The 27,976-nt window shown below is 38.0% G+C and overlaps 1 protein-coding gene across 1 annotated transcript in view; it reads right to left on the bottom strand.

Moving 5' to 3' along the window:
- Nucleotides 1-20,803: 20,803 nt before the first annotated feature.
- The window catches only part of CPA6 (carboxypeptidase A6), a 267,113-nt gene continuing 259,940 nt past the window's right edge, over nt 20,804-27,976 (bottom strand). Inside the window, exons 10-11 of the mRNA XM_054692202.1 lie at nt 24,176-24,260; nt 20,804-21,144 (exon numbers count right to left, since the gene is read on the bottom strand). Of these exons, the coding sequence (XP_054548177.1) occupies nt 20,957-21,144; nt 24,176-24,260 (273 nt within the window). The 3' untranslated portion in view covers nt 20,804-20,956. The remainder of the gene's footprint in view (nt 21,145-24,175; nt 24,261-27,976) is intronic.

Here is a 27,976-nt window from a genome sequence, read left to right as displayed (position 1 = left end):
GATTGTCTCACTTATAGCAGGAATTTAGAAAACCTAAATAAGGGATCAGGAAAAAGAGTAACTATAAGAAAGAAATATCAAAATCAACAAACAGCTATGAACCAGAGACACATTATGGGGGTGGGGGGTGGGGAAAGGAGGGATTGGGGTCAAAATAAGGGGGTTGTAATTGTATGGGGAATATAAAAATAAAATTTAAATAAAAATAAATAAATAAACCTAATTCTAAAAAAAAGAAAGTAGGGTTTTTTCCCTCCTTGCACAACTTTACTTGATTTGTGGTTACAGATGAGATAATTGGACGTTTTAAACATGTCATTCACATATTGGTATATTGTAGAGTAAGTCTAGAAAAATAAGTTCTTGGAGCTGAAGTCTTTTCTCCACAGTCCTCCTTTTTGAACATGCTAGCAGTTTTACTGGTCCAATTCTCACCAAGTGCAGCAGATCCTATTTATGCCCTACCCACACCCCCTTACCCTCCCATTTCAGTTCATCCTGCCTCAAAGCTGCAAATTGCTGCTTTCTATCTCTCTCCTGGAAGTTTGCTGTGGTCTTGGAGTCTCTTCTGCCTATGCTCAGACAAGCTGGAAATGCTATGGAAATGAACATCTCATCCCTCAGCAGCCCTTAATACTGAGTGGAGCTAGTGTATAAATATTCCAGCCTTTCCATTTCTTTATTGTAATTTTATTGAGACGTAACTCACATAACATAACATTCAGATTAGAGTATAAAATTCAGTGGCTTTTAGTATATTTGCAATGTTATATAACTATCACCACTACTTCCAGAATATTCCTTTCCCTCCTCCAAAGAAGCCGATACCTATTAGTAGTTACTCCCATTCTTCCCCTCTTCCATCCCTAGAAACCACTAATCTACTTTCTGTACTATTTTGGATGTTTCTTACAAGTGAAAACATACATGTGGTCTCTCACTTTTGGAAGGATAATGTCAAGACACATGTCCAATAACTGGCTCTTAGGTTTCCCCAGTAGGACTAGACTGGTTGTGAGCAGTGAGAACAAATAGTGAAGATTTGTGATGAGCATGAAAATTTGTCACACTTCCGTACTGTCGGGTGAATGAAGATTGCTCAGGCTTTTGTGCCTTTGGCCTCTGTGGTATCACGTGCAGCCTTGAGTGCAGGAGGTGCTTTGGAGTGTGGGTTTGAGGTATGCATGACTGATGGCAGACACCTGGAGTGTGGGGTGGGCATGTGTAAGTGGGCATACCTGAGCCTGGAGGCTGAGCTTATAAGATGCAGCAGAGGTCTGTGCAGGAGAGTGTGTCAGAGAGAGGCAGAACGGCATGAGAGGACTAGACCACAAGACAATGCCAAGGAGTCCAGACAGTAAAGATTTGCTGGGGGCTGGATGCCTGTCAGCCTCCAGGTCCTCTGGCCTCCTTGCCTTGCTAGCCTGCATGCTTGCCTCACTACGAAAGGCTTAGAAAGATCATTAAAAGCCTGAAAAAGCCACTGAGGGCTCCAGGCCTCTCCTTTACCCATCTGCCTGGATCCATAGAGAGAGAACCTGCTCTGTGCCTTCCTGCCACTACACCTGCTTTCCCATGCTGGACTCCAATCTTTCGGTTTGCTTCTGGGGGAAACCCAAACTAGAATACGGGGTATAGAAAGTTAATGAATCCATTCATCGAATATACATTGAATATTTACTGAGTGCTTGGCACTTTACTCAATAACGAAGACACAGGGTATTTAAGCAGGACAGAAAGACATTAAACTACAAATGAGGATGAGAATTCTAAAGGGTGAGGGAAGGCCCTCACCCTCTAGACACCACCTGAAGAATGGCAAGGAGTCGGCCAGGTGCAGGTGGGTAAAGTGTTTCAAACACATGGACTCATGCCAAAATATGAGTGAGCACGATGCTTTGAGAGAACGAGAGAAATTCCTGTGGTTCATGATGAGTTGGAAGAGAACAGCTGTGCTAGGTACTTACCCTCCCTTCAAGGAAGGATTTGGCGTCCTGCTGAAGATCACACAGTCAACAGATAGCCTATACCTGGTGGCTTCTTCCTGCGTCCTTGTTCTCTGAAGTCCTGATGCCCAATGTCACATCCGCCTGCATCTGGTGACTGAGTGAGATAGAGATATAGAGATGTGGTCATCTGGCTTGTGGGGGACTTCTCAGGAGCAATACCCCAGAGTTCCCCGCTACAATTGTTAGGTCTTTATGGCAGTTCAATTGCTTCCTCAGTCCCATCATGCTTCGGCTCGCTTCCCTTCACAGGTGTTGATCCTTAATAAGGGTTTTGCTTCTCAAATTCTGTCAGAACCTGCTTCAAAAGACTATACCCCTGAAGGCAGAGAAACAGGAAGGCTTTTATGTCACCTTTGGTAGTACTGCCAGGTTTCTCTTCAGACATGAAATAGGTGAGAGACCTTGCGAACTGATAGGACTCTTGTGACCTGAAAGTCCTTGTGACTTGATGGATACATCCAGAGAGAGGGAGCAACTCTGGAATCTTCATTGTCAGATCTACAGGTAAGTTTGCTTTGGATTCTGGAAGTCTGAGAACAACTAGAAGATTTGTGATGAGCGTGAATCAATTTGGGGTTCATTTAAAGCATATTTTTGGTATTTTTCTACATCTGTCTTAAATACTAACATTTGCATATACCTATATAAATTAGCCATATTAATAATATGTCTGTTTGGGTTTATATGTTCTTTCATCTCTGAATCCCCCAGAAATGGGAGTAGAATGGAACATCATAGAACTATTTTTTTTTTCATAGAGGATAACAATAGATTACATGCTCTGGCATTTAAAATTTTATGTTTGTCCAGGCAGTAGATTTTTAAAACTCTAATTAGACGCATTTCCAGTGGGTACTTTGAAAAATATCAAATAAATTGAATATTCACTTTCATTAGTTGGAATAGGGGTGCCTAACTCTTTGCCCTTGCTTTAGTGTGTATTGCCATGGTCTAGTTTGTCCCCAAAATACAGATAATAGGAGCTCCTTCCCACCACCCTAAAGGTCCTGGGGTGCTACAGAGATCTGCAGCACACTGCCAGGTCTTCGGAACCTGCTGAGGTATGGGAGTTGTTCTCCAGCTGGCACAGCTCCTGTGTGCTCTTGTGTTCCTCAGCCACCTTTTCCTGAATTCCCTGACTTGACAATCTCCCTGACTAAAGTGCCCATTTCAGGATGCAGTCCAGGAATCTCTGACCTAATGCCCTTCTTTCCTGTCCCTTCTTGTCACTTCCAGTTCGTAAGTTTCCTTCAGATCAGATAAAGGGCAAATACCCTCCTATCTTCTTAGGGCTGAGGGGTAGGGCACTCTCTTTAGGACTTACAGGTAATTTTTGAGGAATGATATAACAATACATTATAAATTCCCTGCTGTATACCAACATGTTCTGAAAATGTGCAAGTGAAAGCAATTCTACTTACATGAAGTTCTACAACAAACAACTAATCTGGAGGTAAAAATCAGAACTGTGGTTGCCTCTGAAGGGGGGATTAATTGAAATTAATTGAAAGGGACCTGAAGGTCTTTTCTAGAATGAAGAAAATGTTCTTTATCTTGATTGGGTTGGGGTATGTGTTTATCAAAATCACAATTTTGAGATGGTATTTAAAATGTCTGCTTTTTGTTTTGTTAAAGAGAACAAGGTGAAGGTTGAAAATGAGAAAAATTATATAAAAATTAACTTCAAAATTGCTTTGTTTCAGTTTTCTCACTTAACTAGGGATACTTATAAGAAAGGACTCAGCATCAATATGCTGCTCTGCAAAGGAATATAAAAACATTTTATCTAGTTATTAGAAATCCATAACCTTGCATGAAGTCATGCTCTTTGAAGAGAGAACAGAATTGTTTCACATTTCATTAATTTAGCTAGATGAGATTTGGTACTTATTTCTTTAATGTCTGCCTTTAATTGACATCTATATAGTGTTAAGTTTACCTCCAGCGTGTCCACAAAGTTTGGAACTGTAGATGACTCTTTGCCATGTTTTAACATGTTAAGTGACCACCAATTAGTGTATACACTTGACAGGCAAGGGAAGGTGGCTTTTTAAGACTAACATCACATGATTCCAGAGTGGTGAGAAAGTGTTAGGGTCAGTTCTAAAACTAGATTGGACGGGGAGGGGAGGAATTGGGGTCAAAATAAGGGGGTTGCAATTGCATGGGGAATATAAAAATAAAATTTATTTAAAAAAATAAAATAAAACTAGATTGGATGACACTGTCCTGTGGAGTATGCCTAGTGTTAGCCAGGTCAGAACACCATTGGGGATGGGCTAGAGATATCTGGAAAAACTCAGGATCCAAGATGAAAGGTTCAGTTTGAATATCACCTAAGTAACAAATTTTTGGTGTAAGTTTGTATGTGATACTCATACAACGTATATACAAGTGGGACCTGTTTGTCAGGGACTTACCTGAAAGGGACATAATCATACTAAAAACTTACTTTTTAACCTGAAATTAAAATTTAACTGGCGTTCTATATATTTATGTGCTAAATCTGGCGACCCCGTGCTTTCGGTACCCTGAAAGGACAGATTTTTTTTTTCCTTCTGTGAAAATCAGAGTCACAAATAATTGAACCTGTGGTTCTTAAACTTTAGCTTGTGTCAGAATACCCGCAGAGCTTGTTAAAACAGACTATTGAGCGAGTGTTTCTGATTCAGTAGGTCTGGGGTGAGGCCCCGAAAATTTGCATTTTTAACATTTCCAGGTGTTGCTGATCTTGCTGATTTCCTGGGATCGCATCTGAGAACTAGTGATCCGAGGTGACACATATGGATGTGCAAACACTGCTAGAAATTCAGTATTAATGTATCTTGTTCATTGCCATTCTGCCCAGCATACTAAACTATGCATCACTGATGAGCAACAATACATTAAACACATGTATTATCATGAAATATCAACAAGCTATTTATTATATATAATTGCTTAAGTTTCTAGACTTTTATGGTCATTCAGTAGATAAATTGTTTGCCTTGATCTTGAACAAATGTGAAATTAAAATTCTATACTAAAATCAGCGTACAGCTAAAATTCTGATACATCCATGAAGTAATATCAGATAACCTCTTCTTAAATTATAAACCAAATAAATATTTGACAAGGTGAGGCACTCAGGAATTTTATTTATTTTATAAAATACCGCCACAAATTCCATAGCAAATTATATATACACTCCATTTTCTTAGAACCTCAGGATTTTTGGAATGCCAGAATGGAACTTTCACCATGACTCTTTCCAAGGGCAGGAATTTCTTGGGGGAAGATAGAAGAGGAACTTGCTTGTGCTATTCATAAATTGGAACATATTAAAATATATATCAAAATTATTGATTTTTTTATCCTATCAGTCTATTAAAATTGATTTGTATTTCTTTTGACTCAGAAATACATAGGGAGGAAATGAAAGAAGGGAATGATAATATTTTGCTGTATTATTGAGCCCTTAGATCATTGTTTGTTGATCTACCACAAATAAATGTAAACTCTAAGAATGACCTTATTAGAGAGATATACTGAAGTATTTATATATGATTTAATATGTCTAGAATTTGCTTCAAAATACTGCATCAAGAAAAAAGTTGGAAGAGGAAAGATGAAATACGTTTGGTAAAATCAAATATTGATAATTACTGAAAATGGATGATGGGAAAATGGGGTTTACTATATTATATTACCTTTGTATGTTTAAATATTTCAGGGCTTGGTTTATATTATCAGGGTTGCCTCTAATTGGGCAAGAAACCAAGTTAAATCACAACTATTCCATGCCTCAAATTTTACTCATGATCATACAGCAGATCATCAATCAACAAGTAATGAATCAATGATGCTTATTATGTGGGCAGCATTTTGATGTTACTATCTAAATTCCCAGGATTTTTTGTCAGATCACCAAAAGTATAATGTACCTTAAAAATTTAAACCACTTTTCAAGTATGATTGTTATAAGATCCGGTGTGGAAATTGTTTTGAGTACAAATGCTTGGAGCACGGGTCATTGATAAATGAAGGTTCCTGAAGACCTTTCTTTTTTTCTTTCTTTTTTTTTAAATCTTTTTTTTTTAAATATTTATTTATTTATACAAGCACTGGGCACAGTCGGAAGCACGGGAGGGCGAGAGAATTCACCAGAGTCAGAGTGGAGAGCAGAGCAGGCAGACTGACGAAGTACACCACTGAGGGGAGCAGCGGGCGGCCGGAGAGGTCTGCGCACCATGTGGGACCCTCACCCCGTGGCCGGGGATCGAACCAGGGCTGCAGAGGTTGCGGGCAGCTTCGCAGCCCAGCACTCAACCACTGCACCACCGGGGAGGCCCACCTTTCTTTTTTTCATGTTTAAGAATAGTTACCGAGGTTAGATATCTGCTGAGCTAGCAGCTGCTCAAACTCCTATGTTGAGAATAAGACAGGAAAAAAAGTAATATGTTACACATCTTGGCTCCTTTTGTGTGTCTGAGGAAAAAAACAAAGCAATCCTTAAGATTTCTGAATACCATCTGTATCTACTACATGGCAATATAATTTAGTTTAGACAATTTGTGGTCAGTTCCTCCAAAAGCAGGTAAATACAGAAGGAAAAGCTTAAAAATATGCAAGCTTGTGTGTCTGTTGCTATGTGTGCAAAAACATAAACGAGTTAGAAAATTTGGAATTCCATCCAGGCATGTCTGTGCAGCATACTGCCAGCATAGGGGAGATGATGTCCTCCTTCCTATTTGTGGACTTCAAAACATGAACATGGTTCAGGTCCAGAAATGTCATGTTGAGTGAAGTTCTGGGTAATGGAGGGTGTGAGCACAAGCCCAACAGTCAGTGGAGTGGTAAACTACATGGCTCCTGACTGGCACTGAAAAAATGGGAATAACAAACAACTGCCAACTAGGATGAGCTGTGCCTTGCCCCAGAGGAAAAGGACAGAAAGACAAATACTGGATGGGTTCACCATTATATGGAATTTCTAGAAACCGAAGGGTCAGATAAAGCCAAATTAAGAACTAACCATAGAGAACTGACTGTAGAATTGGGGGTACAGGAGCGGGGAAGAGATGTGAGAACAGTGAGAGGTTACTCAGTGAGCTATGGTGGTGGACTATGGGTGTTTGGGTGGTGGGTGTGGTGTGGCAACAACACCTGAGGGGGATGGGCCTCCCTGCTAGTGCAAGGGGTCAAGCACCGCACTATGAAGCAATCTGCAGCCTCAGCAGCACAAGTTTGATCCCCGGCAAGCCAGGGGGAAACACACATGGTGCAGCAGACCTCTCCTGTCTCGCCCACTGCTCCCCTCAGCAGTGCATTTTAATTAATCCAACTGTTCTGTTCCCCATCTGTCTCTGGTGAATCCTCTCACGTCTGCATCTCTGCCCTGTACCCCAGCTCTTGTAGGCATAAATGGGTAAATCTTTAAAAAAAAAAAAACAAAAAACACCTGAGTGTAGCTCCTCTAATTCTAAAACACAAATAGTTTTGTAAACCAATGTTACCTTGATATTAACAATAATAAAAATTCCAGAGCACCACATTGGGATATTTCCGCCCATTAAAACCTATATTAAGAGATTTTTAAATTTTAAATGAGATATTTATTGAAACAATTCTTTTTTTTTTTTTACAAATTTTTTTTTTATTGTGGTAGCATTGGTTTACAACAATGTATAGATTTTTTGGTGTTATTTATTTAAAGATTTATTTATTTATACAAGAACTGGGATACAGTTAGAGGAGCAGGTGAGAGAATTCACCAGAGATAGAGTGGGGAACAGAACAGGCAGAATGACCAAAGATACTGCTGAGGGGAGCAGCGGGCGAGGCAGGAGAGGTCTGCCGCACCATGTGGATTTCTCCCTGGCCGGCCAGGGATGGAGCTGGCTCTGCAGAGGCTGTGGACAGCTTCACAGTGCTGCACTCAACTCGCTGTGCCACCGGGAAGGCCCCAATGTATACATTTTATGGGGTATAGATTCACAGACTTCAAATGTATCTTACCACTCTACACCCAACATAGTCAATTGTGCTCCTCCCCCTTTCGCTCCACACCCCATCTTTCTCCTTTGATGGACTCAATTGTACAGTCACATTTCTAGGGTTTGTTTTGATTTAATTTTGCCTGTTAAATTGCTTTGTGAAACTTTTATTACGTTGACTCTGTCAATAGTGTGCTACAGGAAAAAAAAACTTTAATTAAACAAGATGTGCAGTAGCTTGAGTGTGAGAAAAGCAGATCGAGGTGGAATCCCAATAACTAAAACGTACCCATAATGAGTGTGTTTTAATTAAATTACTATCCCTCCCTCCCAAGTAAATTGATTTTTTCTGCAGCCCTTACACTGTGTTCTTATATGTTTGTAAAATTTGGAAAAAACTATTTGGAATGGATGATGTGGAGCGCAAGTCCTTTGCTGGTATTTTTCATGTGTTACTTTTTTTAATCATTATGCTATACATGTAGTACAGGTCTTGTTATCTCCATTTTATAGATGAAAACTCAAGGAGATTTCTCTGGAGTATGACTTACAAACCCAGACCACTATTCTGAATCTCTCCTTTTTTAAATATGAAGTTGAACGTGCCTCTTGTAATCTTTTTACAAGAGCAGTTACATTTGGAATTTTGAAAACACTTTATTCCACAGTCTACTTTTGTCATTAATATTTTGGAAACAAAGCCTTACTTTGAACTAAAAACAAAGATTAAAATCTACAAGTAACATTATAAAGCAAATAACATCTGAGGTAAATATAAATTATAGAAAACTGAGCCCTCATTCTTTAACCCACTAAGGCTCTCCCACCCAGGATATGTATGTTTAATTTATAATTTTTTTTAATTGAGGTAACATTGGTTATTGAGGTAATCATTTACAACACTGTAAATGATTTAGGGGAATAGACTCACACTTCCTCAGATCTATGTTACCACACTACACCCACCACAAAGCACTCAAGTCCTTTACCATAGCTGTTTGCCTCCCTACTTTGTTCCCACCCCCACTACTGTTACTTTTCTAGAGTAGCCTCTATTCTGCAGTCCTATTTCTAAGGCTTGTTTTGGCTTAGTTTTGTCAGTTCCTTTGTTTTGTGTCTCTATCTTCCATAGATGACTGAAATCATCCAGGACTTGTCTTTCTCTTTCTGACTTATTCTACTTAGCGTAATTCCTTCCAATCCCATCCCATCCATATTGTTGTAAATATAAGGATTTTTTGCAAATTTTTGTAATTTTTAAAAAATAGCTGAGTAATGTAATATGGTAATGATAGCATATCATTTTAACCCACCATATATCTTTGTTTCCATAACTTGGCTATTGTAAATAGTGCTGCAATGAATATAGGAGTGCATATTCCATTGAATTGGTGTTTTTGAATTATCTGGATAAATACTGAGGAATGGTATTGATAGATCATATGGTAGATCTGTTTTTAACATTTTAAGAAACATCCATGTTCTTTCATAGGGGCTGTACATAAATCTACAGTCCCACCAACAGTGTACAGGGTTCCATTTTCTCCACACTCTCACAAACATTTGTTTCCATTTTTTTTTTAATATGGGCCATCCTCACAGCAGTGAGATAGTAACTTATTGTGGTTTTGATTTGCATTTCCCTAATGATAAGTGATATTGAGCATTTGTTTGTGTGCCTGTAGGCCATCTGTATGTCTTTGGAGAAATGTCTATTTAACTCCTCATTATTTTTTTGAATGGGTTGTTTTTGTTGAGTTCTCTGTAGATCTTGGGTATTAACCTGTTGTCAGATGTATGATGTGTAAATAATGTTCATTTCTTAAAACTTCATATTTATTTTATTTTTTTAATAAAGATTTATGTATTTAGTATACAAGAACCTGGGTGTAAGCGAGAGGTGCAGGGGGTGAGAAGAGTCACCAGAGACAGTGGGGAGCAGAACAGGCAGATCTACTGAAATACACTGCTGAGGGGAGCAGTGGGTGAGACAGAAGAGGTCTGCAGCACCATGTGGGCTGCTCCCTGGCTGGAGGGGGATTGAACTGGTGCTGTAGTGGCTGACAGTAGCTTGATATTGTGCTCTTTAACCCCTGTGCCAATAGGGAGGCCTGAAACTTCATATTTATATTAACGTAGTAAGAAAACTTCATATTTATATTAATGTAGTAAGACTGTGTGATATGAGATCTATGCTTTACACAAGTTTATTTTTTAGATAAAATTGAATTTTATCTAACATTAAATTTGTTTCAGACATACAGGATGATTCAATGTTTGATACGGTATAAAGTGATCACCACAACAAATCTAGTTAACATGCATGACTATACATAGTTGCATTTTTTTCTGTGATGAATTATTAGCAAATTTAAACTATATGATAGAGTTTATTAACTTTAGTCACCATGTTGTATATCTCTAGGACATATTTTATATCTGGGAGCTTGCACTTTTTGACCACCATCAACCATTTTGCCCACCCTCACATCCCTGCCTCTGGCAACCACTATTCTATTCTCTGTGTCTGAGTTTAGTTATTTTTTAATATGAGATCATGTGATGTTTCTTTCTATGAGTTATTTCACTTAGCATAATAACCTCAAGTTTCATTCATGATACTGCAAATTACAAGATTTCTTTATTTTATATAGCTGTATAATACTCTGTTGAATAAAGTATATGTGCATACATGTTAATATATTGCAGTGTTTTACTCATCAGTAGACACTTAGCTTGCTTTCATGTCTTGGCTATTGTAAATAATGCTGCAATAAACATGGAAGTGTGTGTATATTTTTGTGCTAGTGTTTCCTTTACTCCTAGAGGAGATAAAGAAACCTAGATATATATTGGAAAAAGGAAAGCCTTCAATAAATGTTAGGAAAATTGCACAGCTAAGGCAAAAGAATGATCTCACAATATACACAGAACTTAATTCAAAATTGGCTTAACATCGGGAAACATAAAAAACAGAAAAAACAAAGACAGATCACTATGATACAGACTTTAGTGATGTCTTTGTGGTTTGTCTCCAACGTCAAGAGAATCAAAAGATTTAAGGGCATAAATAATTTGGACTACATCAAACTAAAAAGCTGCTGCACAGAGAAAGAAATGGATATCAATGGTCTACAAAGAAGTCAACAACAAGATAATACAATTAAAAAATGAGCAGAGTAGGGTCTCCCTGGTGGCGCAGGGGTTAAAGACAGCAATATCAAGCTATTGCCAGCCACTGCAGCATGAGTTCAATCCCCAGCCTGCCAGGGAGCAGCCCACATGGCACAACAGATTTTTCCTGTTTGCCCGCTGCTCCCCTCAGCAGTGTATTTCAATAGATCTGCTTGTTCTACTTCCCGCTCTCTCTGGTGAATCCTTACCCCCAGCACCTCTGGCTTACACCCCAGTTCTTGTATGCATAAATAAATAAAAATCTTTTAAAAAAATGAGCAGAATAGTTAAATAGACACTTTTCCAAAGAAGATACATAGATGACAACAGTTGCATGGAAAAATGCTAATCATTATGAAAATGCAAATCAAAACAACAATACTACCTCACACCTATGTGAATGGCCCATATCAAAAAACTGGAAGAAACAAACATTGGCAAGGATGTAGAGAAAATGGAATCATTATACATTGTTGGTGAGACTGTTGACTGATTGAGACCCTATGAAATATTGTCAAGGTGTCTCAAAATTAAAAATAGACCTACAATATGATCCATCAATTTCAATTTAGTAAAAGTACTAATTTGAAGGGATATATGTCCTCCTGTGTTCATTGCAGCACTCTTCATAATAGCCAAGTTAGGGAAACAACCTAAGTGCCCAAGGACAGGTGAGTAGATTAGGAGGATGTTGTATATATATATATATATATATATATATATATATATATATATACACAATGGAATACTACTTAGCTATAAAAAAGATAAGTTCTTTTTCACGTGGGTTAGCTCCCTGACCAGGGATCAAAGTCGTGCTGCTGTGGCTGCTGCTAGCTTCATATTGGTGAGACTTAATCCCTTGCACCACAAGGGAAGCCCCTTTCCTGATCTTGAGGAAAAGTTTTCAGGTTTTCATTGTGTGTTAGCTGTGGAAATGTTACACATGCCATATGTTGTATATGGCCTTAATTATGATCAGGTTTATTTCCTTAATACAAACTTTGTTGAGAGTTTTTTTAAATCATAATGGATGTTCAATTTTGTCAATTGCTTTTTCTGAATTTATTGCATTATTGAGATGATATTTTTATTCTTCATTTCATTAATGTGGTATATTCATTGATTGATTTTGCATCTGTGGAATAAATCCCACTGAATCATGATCCTTTTTTTTCTTTTTTTAAAGATTTATTTATTTATTTATACAAGCACTAGGTACAGTCAGAAGCGCGGGAGGGTGAGAGAATTCACCAGAGCGGAGAACAGAACAGGCAGACTAATGAAACACACTGCTGAGGGGAGCAGCGGGCCTGTCACGCCATGTGGGACCCTCCCCGGGGGTCAGGGATCGAACCAGCACTGCAGAGGCTGCGGGCAAACTTGCAGCCCAGAGCTCAACTGCTGCGCCACCAGGGGAGGCCCTATCATGATCCTTTAATGTATTGTTGAATTTGGCTTATATCCTGGGGAGTGTGATTCCTTTAGGAGTCATTTCTTAGTTTGCTGTAGCCTTTAGGTCTTATGTATGCAAGTCTCATTGGCTTTCAAAGCTAGATGATTTGGAAGCTTGACTCATGTAGATTCTTATAAGCTAGGGTACTGAATGTGGGATTCAAATACTGTGCCACTCAGTGAGAAGCTCAGGGTTTTAAGTTTCCTTCCAATTGTGGGCTGCAGTGTGAGAGATGAGGTTTGTGGCAAGACTGTATCTCAGTCTCTCCGTCCCACATTGATGAGGTTGCCTGATATGTACGAGTAACTTAGCTAGTTACTGGTTTTTCCATATAAACTGTATATTTGGCAAATGCATGAGAGGAGTTTAGTTCAGGATCCTCCTATGTTGCTGCGCCCTAACCAAATTTTTTTTTTAATAATAAATTTTATTTTTATATTCCCCATACAATTGCAACCCCCCCATTCTGATCCCAATCCCTCCCCTCCCGCCCCCCACCCCCTCAAAAGTGTCTCTGTTTCATAGTTTTTTGTTGATTTTGATTTTCACTTTCTTATAGTTATTCGTTTTCCTGGTCCCTTATTTAAGTTTTCTAGATTCCTGCTATGAGTGAGACCATCCGGTATTTTTCTTTTTCTTTTTGGCTTATTTCGCTGAGCATGATCCCTTCCAGCACCATCCATGTTGCTGCAAATTGCATGTGTTTATCTTTTTTGAATGCTGAGTAATATTCCATGGTGTATATGTACCACATCTTCTTGATCCAGCCCTAACCAAATTTTAAGTGTATAATTCAGTATTGTTAACTATAGGTACAATGTCATACAACAGATCTCTAGAACTTATTCACCTTAAATAACAAACTTTATACTTATTTAATAGCAATCCTCACTAATGAACTATTATTGGGGAAATCTAATTCACATACCTGTATTCTGCAAAAGATATTGGGGAACCACATTTTCTGGGTTCTAACTTGGGAAGGCAGGATTCCTAAGTGTTCATATTTCCTGCACATGGCAAGGGTGTTTAAATGTGCTACATATCAAAGCTATAATGTCCAGTACAAAATTTAATGTCTGTAGAAACTAGGATCCAAATAGTTCATACTCAAATAATGATGTATTTAAAAGAATGTGACCCAATACTTTCTTTTTTTTTCTTTTTTCTTTTTTTTATTTATTATTTATTTTTTTATAGAGGCATGTTTTTATTTATTTATTTGTTTGTTTGTTTATACAAGCACTGGGTACAGTCAGAAGCGCGGGAGGGTGAGAGAATTCACCAGAGCCAGAGCGGGGAGCAGAGCAGGCAGAAGGACCGAAGTACACTGCTGAGGGGAGCAGCGGGCGGCAGGAGAGGTCTGCGCGCCATGTGGGACCCTCCTCTGGTGGCCGGGGAGCAGCCGGGGATCGAACCGGCGCTGCAGAGGCCGCGGGCAGCTTTGCAACCCAGCGCTCAACCGTTGCGCCACTGGGGAGGCCCCCCAATACTTTCTATTAGTCTACAAAATGCAGCTGCCTACAAATTTTGCTGAACATCCAACAGAGCCCTCATTCCTCTAAGGATACCTTGCTCCCTTTCTGCTTTCCTTCCCTTTCTTACCAGTTCCTTACAGCAGAAGATCTTATCTGTCATAAGGAAAACCCGCCTTGCTTCTTGGAGGGAGGCAGAGGATAGAGAGTGTGACAGGCAGAACTAGAATTCTCTTTAGCCCCTAAGAAAATAAGAGGAAGACAAAAGGGAGAGAGGGGAACGTCACTGGTACACTAAAAGTTGTTATTTAGTGATAGGAAGGACATTTTTAGTACTAATATCTAAGAACTACTTGGATTAATTAGTTTGTCCTAGCAAAATATGAAGATTTTTGTAAGATCTGTGGTTGAGATGTTGATTGTGATTCTCTTCTATATGAAAGCAACTTGGTTAAAGATAACATAGGAACAACAGAAGCCCAAGTATTTTCTTTTTTTTCTTTAAAGATTTATTTATGCATACAAGGACTGGGATACAGGCCAGAGGTGTGGGCAGTGAGAGGATTCACCAGAGACAGAATGGGGAGCAGAACAGCAGATCGATTGAAATATACTGCTGAGAGGAGCAGCGGCTGAAACAGGAGAGGTCTGCTGTGTCATGTGGGTAGCTCCGTGGCTGGGGATCGAACTTGTGCTGCAGTGGCTGCGGACAAGCTTCATAGATTGCGTCTTAACCCCTTGTGCCACCAGGGAGGCCCAAGGCACAAATATTTTAAAGGAAAAATGAAAACTAGTGTTCACATTTATGAATTTTAAAGGAAAATTAATTTGATTTCAAGTTCACAGTAGAGAGTTCATTCTTTGTGGGTAAACTCTACTCAGATTTACTATTATTATAAATACTTGAATCTTAGACCTTCCTGGATAACTCAGTGCTGCAGCTTTACATATTCTCCTGTATCTTCCATGATAGTCTGTGCTAGGTGCAGTGACACTTATTTCAAATTTTCATTCTTTTATGAAACTCTGACCCAGGCATAAAGCAACTAAACTGTCTGCTCACGTTTGCTGCTCTACCAAATGAAAACCTTATACAATATTTCAGACCAATATTTCTTGAGGCAGACAGTTGGATCTAAACACATCCACCAACACAATTTCTCCTTGGAAGATAGTCTCCCTCGAATATTGAATACAACTTTAAATTACTGAAGACTTGACCTAGGATAGCCGGAATCTGTACTTCTGTCAAAAATATAGCTATAACAGAAATTCAATAACTGAACCTACCACTAGTCATTTGTTTGTTGCAAATTATTCCAGAACATGTACACTGGACTGCTGGCTCACTTTTATGAAGAGACTTGGTGTTCCTTTTAACTTTTAAATTCTACCCAACTGAGGAAGCAATTACTCTTAATTGAGTTTGAAGCTTAGAACACAGTTTGTTTTATGTGGAAGCTATCCTTGTCGTTTAGTTTATAGCTAAATTATAGACTGAATTGTACTCTAGAGTCTATACACCAGGACATCTTGAATTATAATTTGATGTGTTTCCCTCGCTTGCCTGATTTGGTGATGCAGGATGGATGCACTGGGCAGACACCCACAGGGAATGCACTGGGGAAAGAGAAAGTAGTCCTAGAAGTCATAATTGCAGAAACTTAGTGGGGTGATCTGTGGTGCACTGGAAATGACACGGTAGAGTCAGTTTTAAAAGATCTTCAAGTTGTCTTTATTTTCAAGTGTATTATTCAGATCTCTTAGTAGTTCTCAGCGCAATATGTTTTCTGAAATATATTAAATATTCAGTGTAGCTGTTTTCAGGTTTATTATGCAATATTCTGATTCTGATTCCTGAAAATATTCTATTAAATACAATCGCTCATGTAATTACTTTGCTTAATCTACAGCATACTTTAATCAACATTGCACAGAATTCTGATTTAATCAATTAGATTTGATCTAGTGTAATTTAGCTGTAAATACTTTTCATGATGCAGCAGCCCAAAATAATTATAGAGAGCTATGGTAATATATGATTCTACCTAACACTAACAAATATCCTATGTTAAGAAATAATTTTATTATTTAAAAAGAAATATTAAAAAGGAAGCTATAAAGAATAGATCATTAAGTTTCCCTTAATAGTTGATTACAAAATCTCATTGGAGTGTTAGTACTTAGGAAATATCTTTTATTTTTGCATTTATTCATCGGAAGTTAGCCTTGTGAACACAAGATTAAATTTAAGCAAGATTCATCATTTTTTGACTTTGTAAGCAGACTTGTTAGCATCAAAATCTCATGATGTTTGTTAAATGTTATGGGAGTGTTATAGGACAGGGAGAGGGGCAGCCCAAACCCCGCAAACCTGCCTATTGTCTATTCTAAATGGGTTCTGCCATCCGCCGCATCAACACAAAACATATGACACTTTAATGGGAAGGAACTTTAATAAAAACTAGGAAACAATACAGGTAAGGCAAAGAGTCTAGTTTCTAAATGAAGCACCCAAAGTTACCCATCCCCTCGTGGGTAAAACTCCATCCAAATGGGATCGGCCCAGAACAAGGCCCCAAAACCTGCTACAAGTCTAAAGCATCTTCCAGTGGGGACCCACAGAAAAGGGTCACAAACAACCGGACAAGCCCGGAAGGAAAAGAGCAAAATCAACATCAAGATAAAAGCTGCCATGGTCACCTCCCCACGGGTCTCACCCACATCTGTGTCACCCAGTCCACGACCAAAAGACAAGCACAGTTTCTTCACGCGTCTCCTGGCTCCATCCTGCTTCCTTCCTCAGTCTCTTCTACAGCTTCTCCTCTTCCTGCTCAGCTCCACCCTCACTTGGGTGGGGCAGGGGAACCTCCCCCTTTCCTGGGGACCACCCTGTTACAGGAGGAGTTTTGTTCTTCCCATTTGGAAATAGGGTCAGTGCAGATGTCATTAGCTAAGATGAGGTCATGCTGATGTTGGGTAGGCCCGTAATCTAATACAAGCCGATGTCCTTACAAGGAGAATGAATGCCATGTGAAGACATGGGTACACAGGAGAAGTTCGTGGGAGAGGATGCCCACATTTAAAGTTATGTCCCTGCAAGCCAAGGAATGCTAAGATTGCTGCCAAGGGGCCTCCCTGGTGGCTCAGGGGTTAAAGGTAGCACTATTAAGCTATCGCCAGCCACTGCAGCAGGAGTCCCAGGCTGGCCAGGGAGCCACCCACATGGTGCAGCAGACCTCTCCTGCCTCACCAGCTGCTCCCCTCAGCAGTGTATTTCAATCAGTCTGCCTGTTCTGCTCTCCGCACTGTCTCTGATGAATCCTCTCATCCCCTGCACCTCTGGTTTACCCCCCAGTTCTTGTATGCATAAATAAATAAATCTTAAAAAAAAAGATTGCTGCCAAATAGAAAGGAGCACGAGGCAAGGAAGGATTCTTTAATAGATTTCAGAGGGGACACCGCCATGCTGATAATTGTCTTTTGGTCTTCTAGCCTGTAGTGCCAGGAAGGGCACAGAAAGGTTCATCTGTGATCCAACCAGACCAGACCGGTAAAGGAGAGTCCTGGAGCCCTCGGTGGCTTTCTCAGGCTTTTATTGAGCTTTTTACACATAGTGCAGCAACCTGGTACACGGTAGGCAGGAGTGCTGGGGGCCAGGAGGCCAGCAGGTCTTCACTCTGGGCTTTCTGCTCTTCTTTCTCTCCTCTCTCCTGTTCTCTCTCCTGCCTCTGCTTCTCCTGGCCAATATCTCAATACTGCCCCCAGGGCCCACAGAAGTAAACAATACAACTTATAACAATGTAACAAATGCAGGTGCCCCCTATCAGGCATGTAATGCTAATAGAGGGGTGGGGGTGCAGACAAGCCTGAAAACCATTTACCCTATCTAGCCCTAGAACTGTGAGATGACAAATTTCTGTTGTTTTAAATCACCCATATTGTACTTGGTTATGGTAGCACATGAAACTAAAATGCTTATTAAAATTGAGAGCTGCAACTGGACATAACCAGAATCAGTAAAATTACCAATAATTGTGTGTATGTGTGTCTGAAAATATTTTGCTAAACTATTTTAAAAAATACAGGTGCTGGTCTTAGTTTGAAGTTAATTTTTACATTCCTAAGCAAGTATTCACATAAAACAAACACTTATTGTTCCTACCCCTCCTCACACACAGTGCCTAGTGGAGTGCTGTGAACATCAGTCATCCAACAGCCTATCTTGTTCTTTAGTTTTAAAAGATTAAAAATGAAAATAGCCTATAAATATTAAAATACTCACTGACAGAATTTGAGGCACAAAATATATACAGTGCTACTGAAATGTGAGAGTAATCATTGAAAATAATTTACATCAGGTTCATCAAGGCAAAGTTTCATCTTGAATCTATATATAGATGATAAAGAAACCATATTACAGCTGGCTTGTGGATAGAATACTAGTAAAGATCTGGACACAGAGAGCTTGCTGAAAAAGCAGGGGCTATTTACACCCTCCCAAACGGGGAAACTTTAGCTATCACGGATCCATTCAAGCCACCAGATAGGCCAACTGTGTGCATCTGGTCAGGTGTAGAAGTATCACCTTTCCATTTTTGAGGGCTTTTCAGCTTCCAGCCTCCCTGGTTGTTCTCAACAGTTTGGCCTTTGACTGTCTTACTGGTAGAAATACTAGTATAAAATAAGCCCATACCCTCATCAGTTCTGAACATTTACTGCTAGATGGCATGAATTAAAATTTCAACTCTTAGATGTACTATTTCTGTAGCAGAACCAAACCTCAAACTTGCCTGAGATCCCTTCTCACAAATATGTAACTGGGACTACAAGAACAAATAAATCAGACTTGTAAAACACACAAATCTTGTATTTCCTGCTAGTGGACAACATTGCAAAGAGTAGGTAGTGAGTAGTTGGAGCTCATTTTAAAAAAATATTTTCTTCTAAAAGGAGTATACTCTTTATATGATGTTTTCTCAAAATTAGAAAAATAAAACCAATCAGATGCGACAAATGTCATATTAGAAATAGCAGTCCCCTGCGCCATCCTTCCTTTCTCCCAATTTTCTGTTACTATTCCAAAAATTCACAAGATTTTAAATGATTTTTTTCTAGTACTTATTTGTGAATAACATGCATGTTACTGCTATTGATTGTTTTTCAGCTTTAGATATTGTCTGTTAACTTTCTATTAAGGAAAATAAGGATTTAGCTTCCCTGTACTACCACCTCTCCTATACATCTATTTCTTCTACCCTTCCAATCTATTTATATCTTAATTTTTTGTTAAATCAATATTTAGGGCTAACATTTTGTATTTATTTAAAGTTAAGTCACATTGTATAAAACAATGTGATTATATTTCTTTTGTATACTGTTTTAGTCAGAGTAATTAACAATTGCAATTTTTGGTTAGCTTGGTTTCCTGTACTTTTCTACCTAGTCCATTCTCAGTATTCCGATATAAGTAAAACAAAATCACTTTTGAATGCGTTTAAGTGTTCTGTTTTTCATTTGTGGTGTATAGTTTTATCTGAAGTCTTCAGTTCTCCTCCCACTCCAAGTTAGTTGTTCTTCAAGCCTTACTGTTGTTACTGGGAGTTTTCCCCTTGGTAGCACATCTGCTTTAGGAATTTCCTAAGAAATGTAAAGTAGGACCTCGGTTTTATGAAAACTGTATTCCACCCTTACATTTCATCCCTAGTTTTGCTGAGTGTAGATTTTTAGGATAGAATTTTTCCCCCAAACTCACTCCTTTGTGATCATCTTTTCTTTTTCCTTTTTGGAACTTTTGGCACATCTTATCTTGGATTTCATAATGCATCTTGACTAGACAAATCCTGAAAGGGTTTGTATTTGCTTCTATCAAGTTCTTGTAGGGTATAACCAATATAGGATTCACCTGAATTAAATTCTTGGCTAGAGGTTTATCGGATTACTTAGGTAGCTTGAATTTGGGCTGTAAACCTGTACAAGGACTGACTTTATGTTTCCAAATACTCAGTGGCCATTTCTCCCCTCTCCACTCTTGCCAAAAAGTGAAATAGTCAAATTTCACTGTGGTCCTTTGGAGGAAGGATGGGGGTTTAATTTGTAATTGGTGCTTACACTGAAGGTGTAGCCCTTTGGAGTGCTAGAATTCTGGTAGATCTGCTATCACACTTTCCACCTTGGACTAGCCTTAGGTTTTGTTCTCTATTCTCAATCCCTAAAATGTAAGAATCAAAGTCTACACTTTGGGTGCAGACAAATGCTCTCAAGATAAATGTATCAATTACCTTCAACCTTTGTTAGGTTGAAGTTTCTAACAAAGCATCTGACATATCAGTTCATGTTTACTGCTTTTTGGAAAGAGGTATTCTTAGTCTAAATGTGCCTTGCTTTATCCTGCTATATTCTGTATATGGTGCACTAATGCCAGCAGATGAAGCTATGTATAATACAAGGTCTTAGTAAGTTGTGTACTAGTCTAAGAAATATTGTTCCTTTCACTTCAAATGAGAAACAAGTGATTGCACATTATTAGTAGCTTAGATTTTAATTTGAGAACGTAAGATTTATTGAAGTGAAATCCTCAACTGATCTGCACAGTTCTTGAGACAAAAATATTTAAAAATATCCCTTTATCCCTTAACCAAGTAGGACTTTGAAGGCTTATAAAAGGATGTTTTCTCTTATAACAAACTCAGCTATGCTCATATTTTTGTTTTTTACCATTTTTTATTGACATGGCAAGTTGAAATGCATGAGAAGGTCCTTTTAAAGTTCACTATAAACAGTTGCTCTTCTCTTTAAATACAAATTCCACCACTGCCAAATAGTCCTTGCTTAGAATCAGCTCTCTCTGTTGACACTTGGACCATGTCAGGGACACTTCTTTAGCAGATGTATTGTGATATTCTTCACAGCCAGCATGGTCTCTATACAGGTGGGTTTGATGAGCACCTCTGGGAGTAAAAATCCAAAATGTCCTGTGTCACGTAGCTCAAAAGCAAATGTGTAGGGTATTCCATTTTTGTAGGCCCAATCCATTGAACTACCAGAGCTCACATCTGAAAGTTAAAGGAAAAAACTAGCCTCATTATAGAGTATATGTCATTTCCAAACATACAGGTAGTACTTGCTAAGTTCTACTAAATCCTTCCAATTAAATACCATTTCAAAAAGAATGATTTGTTGTTAGTCCCTTGGCATTAACTCATGGAACTTATAAATCATACCTGCTGTCTTCTTTGAGGACCTAGTTTAAGTATTAGTGCTTTTCTAGCATTGTGACCTTGAAATTTCTCAGCGTCAGTTCAAATAATATTTATATCTACCATTTCTTTTTTCACTCATAACCAAATCCACATCATGGATTCTCACCACTTTGCCTCTTCTAAGGTCTAGAATATTGAAATACTGTCCCCACAGAATCTCCTCATTTTTGTTTAATTTCCCTGTTTCCTTCCTAATGAATTTGATCTTAACAGATTCCTCCCAGCCTTATAATTTCATTTGACTCTTTACATAGCATGGTTAATTAATTCATGGAATTTCTTACCAGACCCTTAAAATGACCTGTCCAATACTTTTCCTGCCTTTGTTCTGTTTATTCTCAATTCCTAGCCTGTTTCTTTATCTTCATACCTGATGAGGAAATCGGAGACAGTCTTTACTATAAACTCACGCTAATCAATAGTCTTTCTCTGCTCGCAATGCAGCTCTAGATCTTTACTTAGTAGATATTTCCCATTCTTTTCTAGACTTTGGCCTTATTTTACATTGTCCCCATAATCTCAGATTATTAGTATATCACCTCTTCTACTAATAACATAATCCTCCAACTTTTCTTCTACTTCATAGGAAGAAATGTTGCTCATCTTCTATGTGTTCTCTTTGATGTCATTTGTTACCGTACTCTCTGGTGGTGAAAAGTCCTCTTTCCAAGACCTTGTTTCATTAATTAACCCCCCTTTCTCTTGCATCTGCATTAACTAAAATGTTGAAGTCTGATTTCCTATTGTGCTTCCTTCTCATGATCCTGCTATATACTATCCTCTTTTACTACAGAATTCAAGGGGAAATCTATATATGTTGCCTCTATATCCCTGCCACTTTCAATCTGGTTATTACCTCTACCTGCTTATTAAATCTTTGTTCTTAAAGGTCACCAGTGACCTCAATCTCCTTTTTTTTATTTGTGCTTTCTACCCCTCAGATCCTTTCAGCCCCTCAAAAACATTTAACCTAGCTGACAATCCATTTTGTTAACTCTTTCCTTTTACTCTTGTGACCTCACACACTCTCAGCTTTTTAGTACTGAATTGAAAATGTGGCACTAAAGGCGGATTTGTGGACTTGTTTGGATTATATACCATTCCTCCACCTGTTGTGATTTCTCTGTACCTCAGTTTCTTCTTTTGAAATATGGGTGATAATACCTATTGTATAGATTATGAAAATTAAATGAAACAATGTGGTAGGATATCTAAGCTGTTATTTTACATTTTATACCCCAGAGTGCCTAGTAAGCACCTTTGGGTATAACATGTTTTTAATAATTAATGAATATTTCACAGAAGAATCTTTGTATACTTTTTTTCTTGAATTTTATGTGATTCAACTTAACGCTGTTGCTATTTTAAAATTATTCAGTGCATGTTCATCTGCTCAAATAATATACTTTTCCTGCATTTTTGCCAGGACAACTTAGAGATAGAATTATTATGTGAGGATGACAAGTAAATCACTCTGTTTCCTAGGCTACCCTTGCTTCACTTGAGGGCAAAATGTAGGCTGTGGCTTCATTATCCCTCTGGGTTAAAGTACACTGCAACTACAAATAGTAGTCATAGTAGCCAGAGTCAGACAGTATGTGCTAACAGTTACACCATGGTGATATGACACACTCATTTCTATAGTGATTGATTGTACTTGGTAAATAAAATACTATGTGCCTTAATATTAAACTGAAAAGTGAACTGTAAGATTCTAAAAAGTTATTGTCTTAAAAGTGTTAAAAGATATTCTGTCGATAATTGTTAATATGATTGTTAAACATAGTCTTTCTCCTTTAAACATGCTCTATTTCTCCTCTAGTTCTCTTTTTAGAACTGAAAAACAGTTCAAAAAAGTTCAGCATGATAGCAATGATTATGGTCTTTGAAAGAAATTCTGATACTTGTAACATTCTTACTATCTGGAGAAACTTATTTGATAAGCAGTGCTAATTGACAACCAAACTCTTCTGAAGGGTGAAGAAAGTGTTTAGGAATATACTGATAGGTAAATTAGAGAAATCAAGGAGAAATTTGCCCCCTCACTGAAAAAGTATAATTGAATATATTTACCTATAACATGTGCATCCATATATACCTTGATATGCATACATAGACATTCAGATACTTAAAATTTCTTACTAGATTTTTCCAACCATATAGAGTTGGAAAGGTTATCAGAAATGATCTAGTCCAATTGTTCAACAGGTGTGAAAGCTGGATCCTAGAATTAGTATCTTGTCCAGGATTACAAACCTGACTAGAAGCAGATGTAGTTCTAGAATTCATGTCTTCTGATTTTTTTTTTGAGGGGGTCCAAGTTCTTTTCATATATCTAGTTACCCTTAATATCATATAAAATATTTTAATCCTTTTTAGGGAAAATTCAGCTAAAGGTTTTATGTAAGAAACACAATTTCATAACAAGAATGGCAGAGGAAAAGAATAAAAGGGAAGCTCTTTTAGGGCTGAAACATTACTTCATTATCTTTTCAAGGCCCATTTCCACCCTCATGGTAGTTACAATTGCTTAAGGAGCCCATTTTGGTACTTTCTACTGTCATAAGATCTCAATTCAATTTTGTAGTCATTACCATATGCTTAGAATATTCTCTGCTTACAATTTTTTTTAAATTGGTACAGTGATTTCTGTCAAGTAGTATGAAACTATTTAGATAGAAAAGCCCTCCATCTTCCTTGCCTAATTTAGTAGTCAAAAATTTCACTTATGGGGAAACACACTTTATCTTTTTAAAAGGGAAGTCATTATCAAGAAGTTGGTTCAAGAGAAGATTTCATAACATAACACACAGAGGAAACTTACACAATGTGCTAGAGGCTGGTCCATATCTGTACCGTACCCCATATACTGACCGAAGTGCATTCACAGCTTTATAAGCTGCAGATTCCTGTGAAGGAAAATGAAAAAACACTATCACTTATATTGTTGCATTGAAACTTTCAGAAACATCAGCCTGTTGTTTGAGCCTTACCAGTTGTCAGTTTAAAGACAGGAACATTGGTTAATAACTATATTGAATAGTTACATTTCTCATATCACAGGCTGCATTTTCATTGCATTTTATAATATATTATTTCATTTGATTGATCCTCACAACAAACCAGTGATAAGTGATATTTCCATTCTGCAGATGAGAAAAGGGAGGCTCAATCAGGTTAAATGGGTTTATAGCAGGAGTAGTTGAGTTGGAATAATGCCCATATCTTCTGATGCTGATTTTGCATTCTGTCCTCTACACTTTTGTTCACAGAGCCTATTTCTGTAAATTACAAAATGTTTGATAAGGAGGGAACCATGTCACTATTATTTGTAGTTACATACCCAGCATTTCACACAATGGACTGTATATAATAGATGTTTAATCACTATTTCTTGCATGAATGTTCGATAAACACAGATCTGTGAGAGCATCAAGATGATCTTACTGATCTCTAAGTACATACATCAGTGGATATGTGAAAGATATTTAAAATACATTTGGATCAATTAAGAAAGACTTTAACTCAGTAAGAATGACTTCTCATTCTATCTGTTCAACCACTGGAAAGGGATAACAACTTGAGAGTACGTCATGACTTCTATGGAGACATATGCCTCTGACAGATCTCAGTAAGGTACTGCTAAGATACAGAGATTCTTTTTTTTTTTTTTTTAAAGATTTATTTATTTATTTATAAAGCACTGGGTACAGTCAGAAGCGTGGGAGGGTGAGAGAATTCACCAGAGCCAGAGCGGGGAGCAGAGCAGGCAGAAGGACCGAAGCACACTGCTGAGGGGAGCAGCGGGCGGCAGGAGAGGTCTGCGCGCCATGTGGGACCCGCCTCCGGTGGCCGGGGAGCAGCCGGGGATCGAACCGGCGCTGCAGAGGATCGAACCGGCGCTGCAGAGGCTGCGGGCAGCTTCACAACCCAGCGCTCAACCGCTGCGCCACCGGGGAGGCCCTTAAGATACAGAGATTCTGAGGTAGAGCTCTTCCATCTACAGATGCCAAAATTAGGGAAAATTACTCAACACAATCAAAATAGGTGAATATTCTAACATGGACTAGAGTGATACTGAGTATCCTTGAAAACATTTAAAATAAAAATACTATTTCATCTAGGAGCTATAGAAGTGGATTGTATGACAACTGAGAGGAAAAGAAGTATTTTGAAACCAGTATACAACTCTCCCATTTCAATTTGCCTATGAATAATTTAACATGTCAATTGAAGCACTCTGGGCAACATGGTGCTGTGTGTTGGATTGAGCTTAAGTTTGCTGTCCTCATGACCTCAGGGATACATGAAGCAGTAGTTGCAGCAAGTGCCACCCTTTGTGAATATTCAGAGACCAGTTTCCAGAACCTGGCAGATTATTTATTATTGACATCACTGATGATGACATTTTCTTCCCAAGAGCCAAAAGTAAAGGAAGACAAACACCATGAGATATTTTTATGGAGAATGTTCTAAGATTTTAACAACTATTACAATAGTCTCAGCAATATCCCATAGCAAGGACAGATATTTCTACATTTAGATTACTGCATTCTGCTGGTGAAGAGAACTTTGTTCCTCATTATTTCAGATTGGGCAAAAATCTAAAAAAAGAGAAAACTACCCTGTTTACAAAAACCTTTTGAATTCACTGTACTTATGTTTTTGGGTGCAGGTCCATATTGATAAGGGTTTTAGATATGATCCTTCATAAAAAGTAGAGACACATGCAATTTTTTAAGTACAATTTTCTAGCGTGGCATTGCTAGACACCTATTTGAGAGAGGTGAAACAATCCCTCCTTTCTCCATTGCTTTTTTTTTTCCAGTTGTCCAAAAGACAGGCCTCACTTATTGAACCTCATCTAGGAAAGGAGTGTATTTTTTATTTAAATATTTTAATACTTAAAGCAGCTTAATGACCTAAAACTGTTAGCAGAAACACAGACTCCTAGATGTTGATGGAATATTTTGGAACAATTTCAACAGAACTTAGTGGTTTATAATTAAAATTCAAAGACTACCTAGTTTCTCAGAAGTATAATCTTGGTTTTAGTGAGTTAACTTATACTTAACCGACTACAGGATATAGCAAGAGTGGCACTACTGACAGTTAGCACTGAATAATTCTTTGCTATGGGACCTGTCCTGTGCATTGTGGGACATTTATGAGCATCCTTGACCTTGATCCACTGCCAATAGCATCCCCTTCCCCTATGGTGAAAATCAAAAGTATTCCCAGACATTGTCAAATATCCTTTGGGAGACATATTCGTCCTTGATTATGAAACACTGATTTACTTTTATTCCACATCCTTCAATCCAAGATAAAAGGAAAATAGACTTAACTCCCAGTGGGCAGATTCAAAATATGTAGAACATTTTCATGTAATAGTTTTAATATATTTCATACTCCATATCATCTGTTGTGAGAATATAAATAGACACTGTGCTTAATTTAGAAAGGGAAAATTGAGCTGTTTTCCCACTTTCAAGTAACATTTGTCTATACAGATATTGTGATAAAATGTGGTTAGGTCTTTAGATCAACAATAGAGACAAAAAACAAACCCAAAAGCCTATTTGACCCACAGAGTACCAAAGAATAGTTCTATCAAATATAATTATAACTTTTATAATATTTCTCAAGAGAATTTGCTCAGAATTGCTACTTGAAATGCCAAACACCTCTTTTGAACAGAATACAAGCCTTCTTCCAGGCTTCCTTCTGATCTCTCCATGTTCTCCATTCCTGCCTGTTCTAGGACATCTAGATCAGGAATTCCTATAACCCAAATAACTGGTACGGGATTTGGAGTCAAGGTATAGAGAGAAAGGGGATATTTCTCTATTCTAAAACCTTTTAAATTCAAGTACATTGTACATACAGAAGATAAGATAAATTTTAAGTTTATAGCTGAATGAATGATCATAAATTGCACATATAACACCCATCCAGGTCAAGGAATAGAACATTAACAGTAACCCAGAAGTGTCCTGTGCCTCTGCCCAATTGCTACTTCCTCCCTCTTACTATGAACACTATATATTAGTTTGGCCCATTTTTTAAATTTTATAACTTTTTAGGTATTGCAGGTTCTGAACCAGACTCACTTGATGAGGAACTATGCCCTATAGGTTTCTGAGAAGAAGAGAAGAAAGGAACTCTGTTTTCCCACTTTCAAGTAATCTTATGCTTTCAAGGTGGTTTGCTGTTAGCAGCTAACTTGTCAGCTATATGTCCAGAGACCTACTAGCAGTAAGCAAATAGTGCCTCAAAATTAAACTTGCTTTTAATTAATACGAGTCAGACAATAATTTATGAACAATTATTTACCCAGTAAAGTTAATTACTGTTCTTCATTTGTGACTGACTGGAGCTGTAATATTAATCTATCCTGACATTTTCAGTATAACTTGGAGATAAGAATGTAAATAGGTTTGAAATGATTGTACTTGAGAAGCAGCATAAGCACAGAGATTGAGAGCAACAATGCTGGTGCTAGATGTGGGACTAAGTCCTGGCTGTAGTAGCTAGTGGCCCTTTGTCCTTAGTCTAATTTCTTAATTTCTCTATGTATAAGTTTCCTCACCTGTAAATTGGGGAAAATAATAGATACTACAAA

This window comes from Talpa occidentalis, unplaced genomic scaffold (genome assembly GCF_014898055.3).
Source record: "Talpa occidentalis isolate TD23 unplaced genomic scaffold, MPIMG_talOcc4v2.1, whole genome shotgun sequence".
NCBI lineage: Eukaryota > Metazoa > Chordata > Mammalia > Eulipotyphla > Talpidae > Talpa > Talpa occidentalis.
Note: the sequence above shows the minus strand (reverse complement) of the source record. Positions and strands in the feature narration are given on the sequence as shown.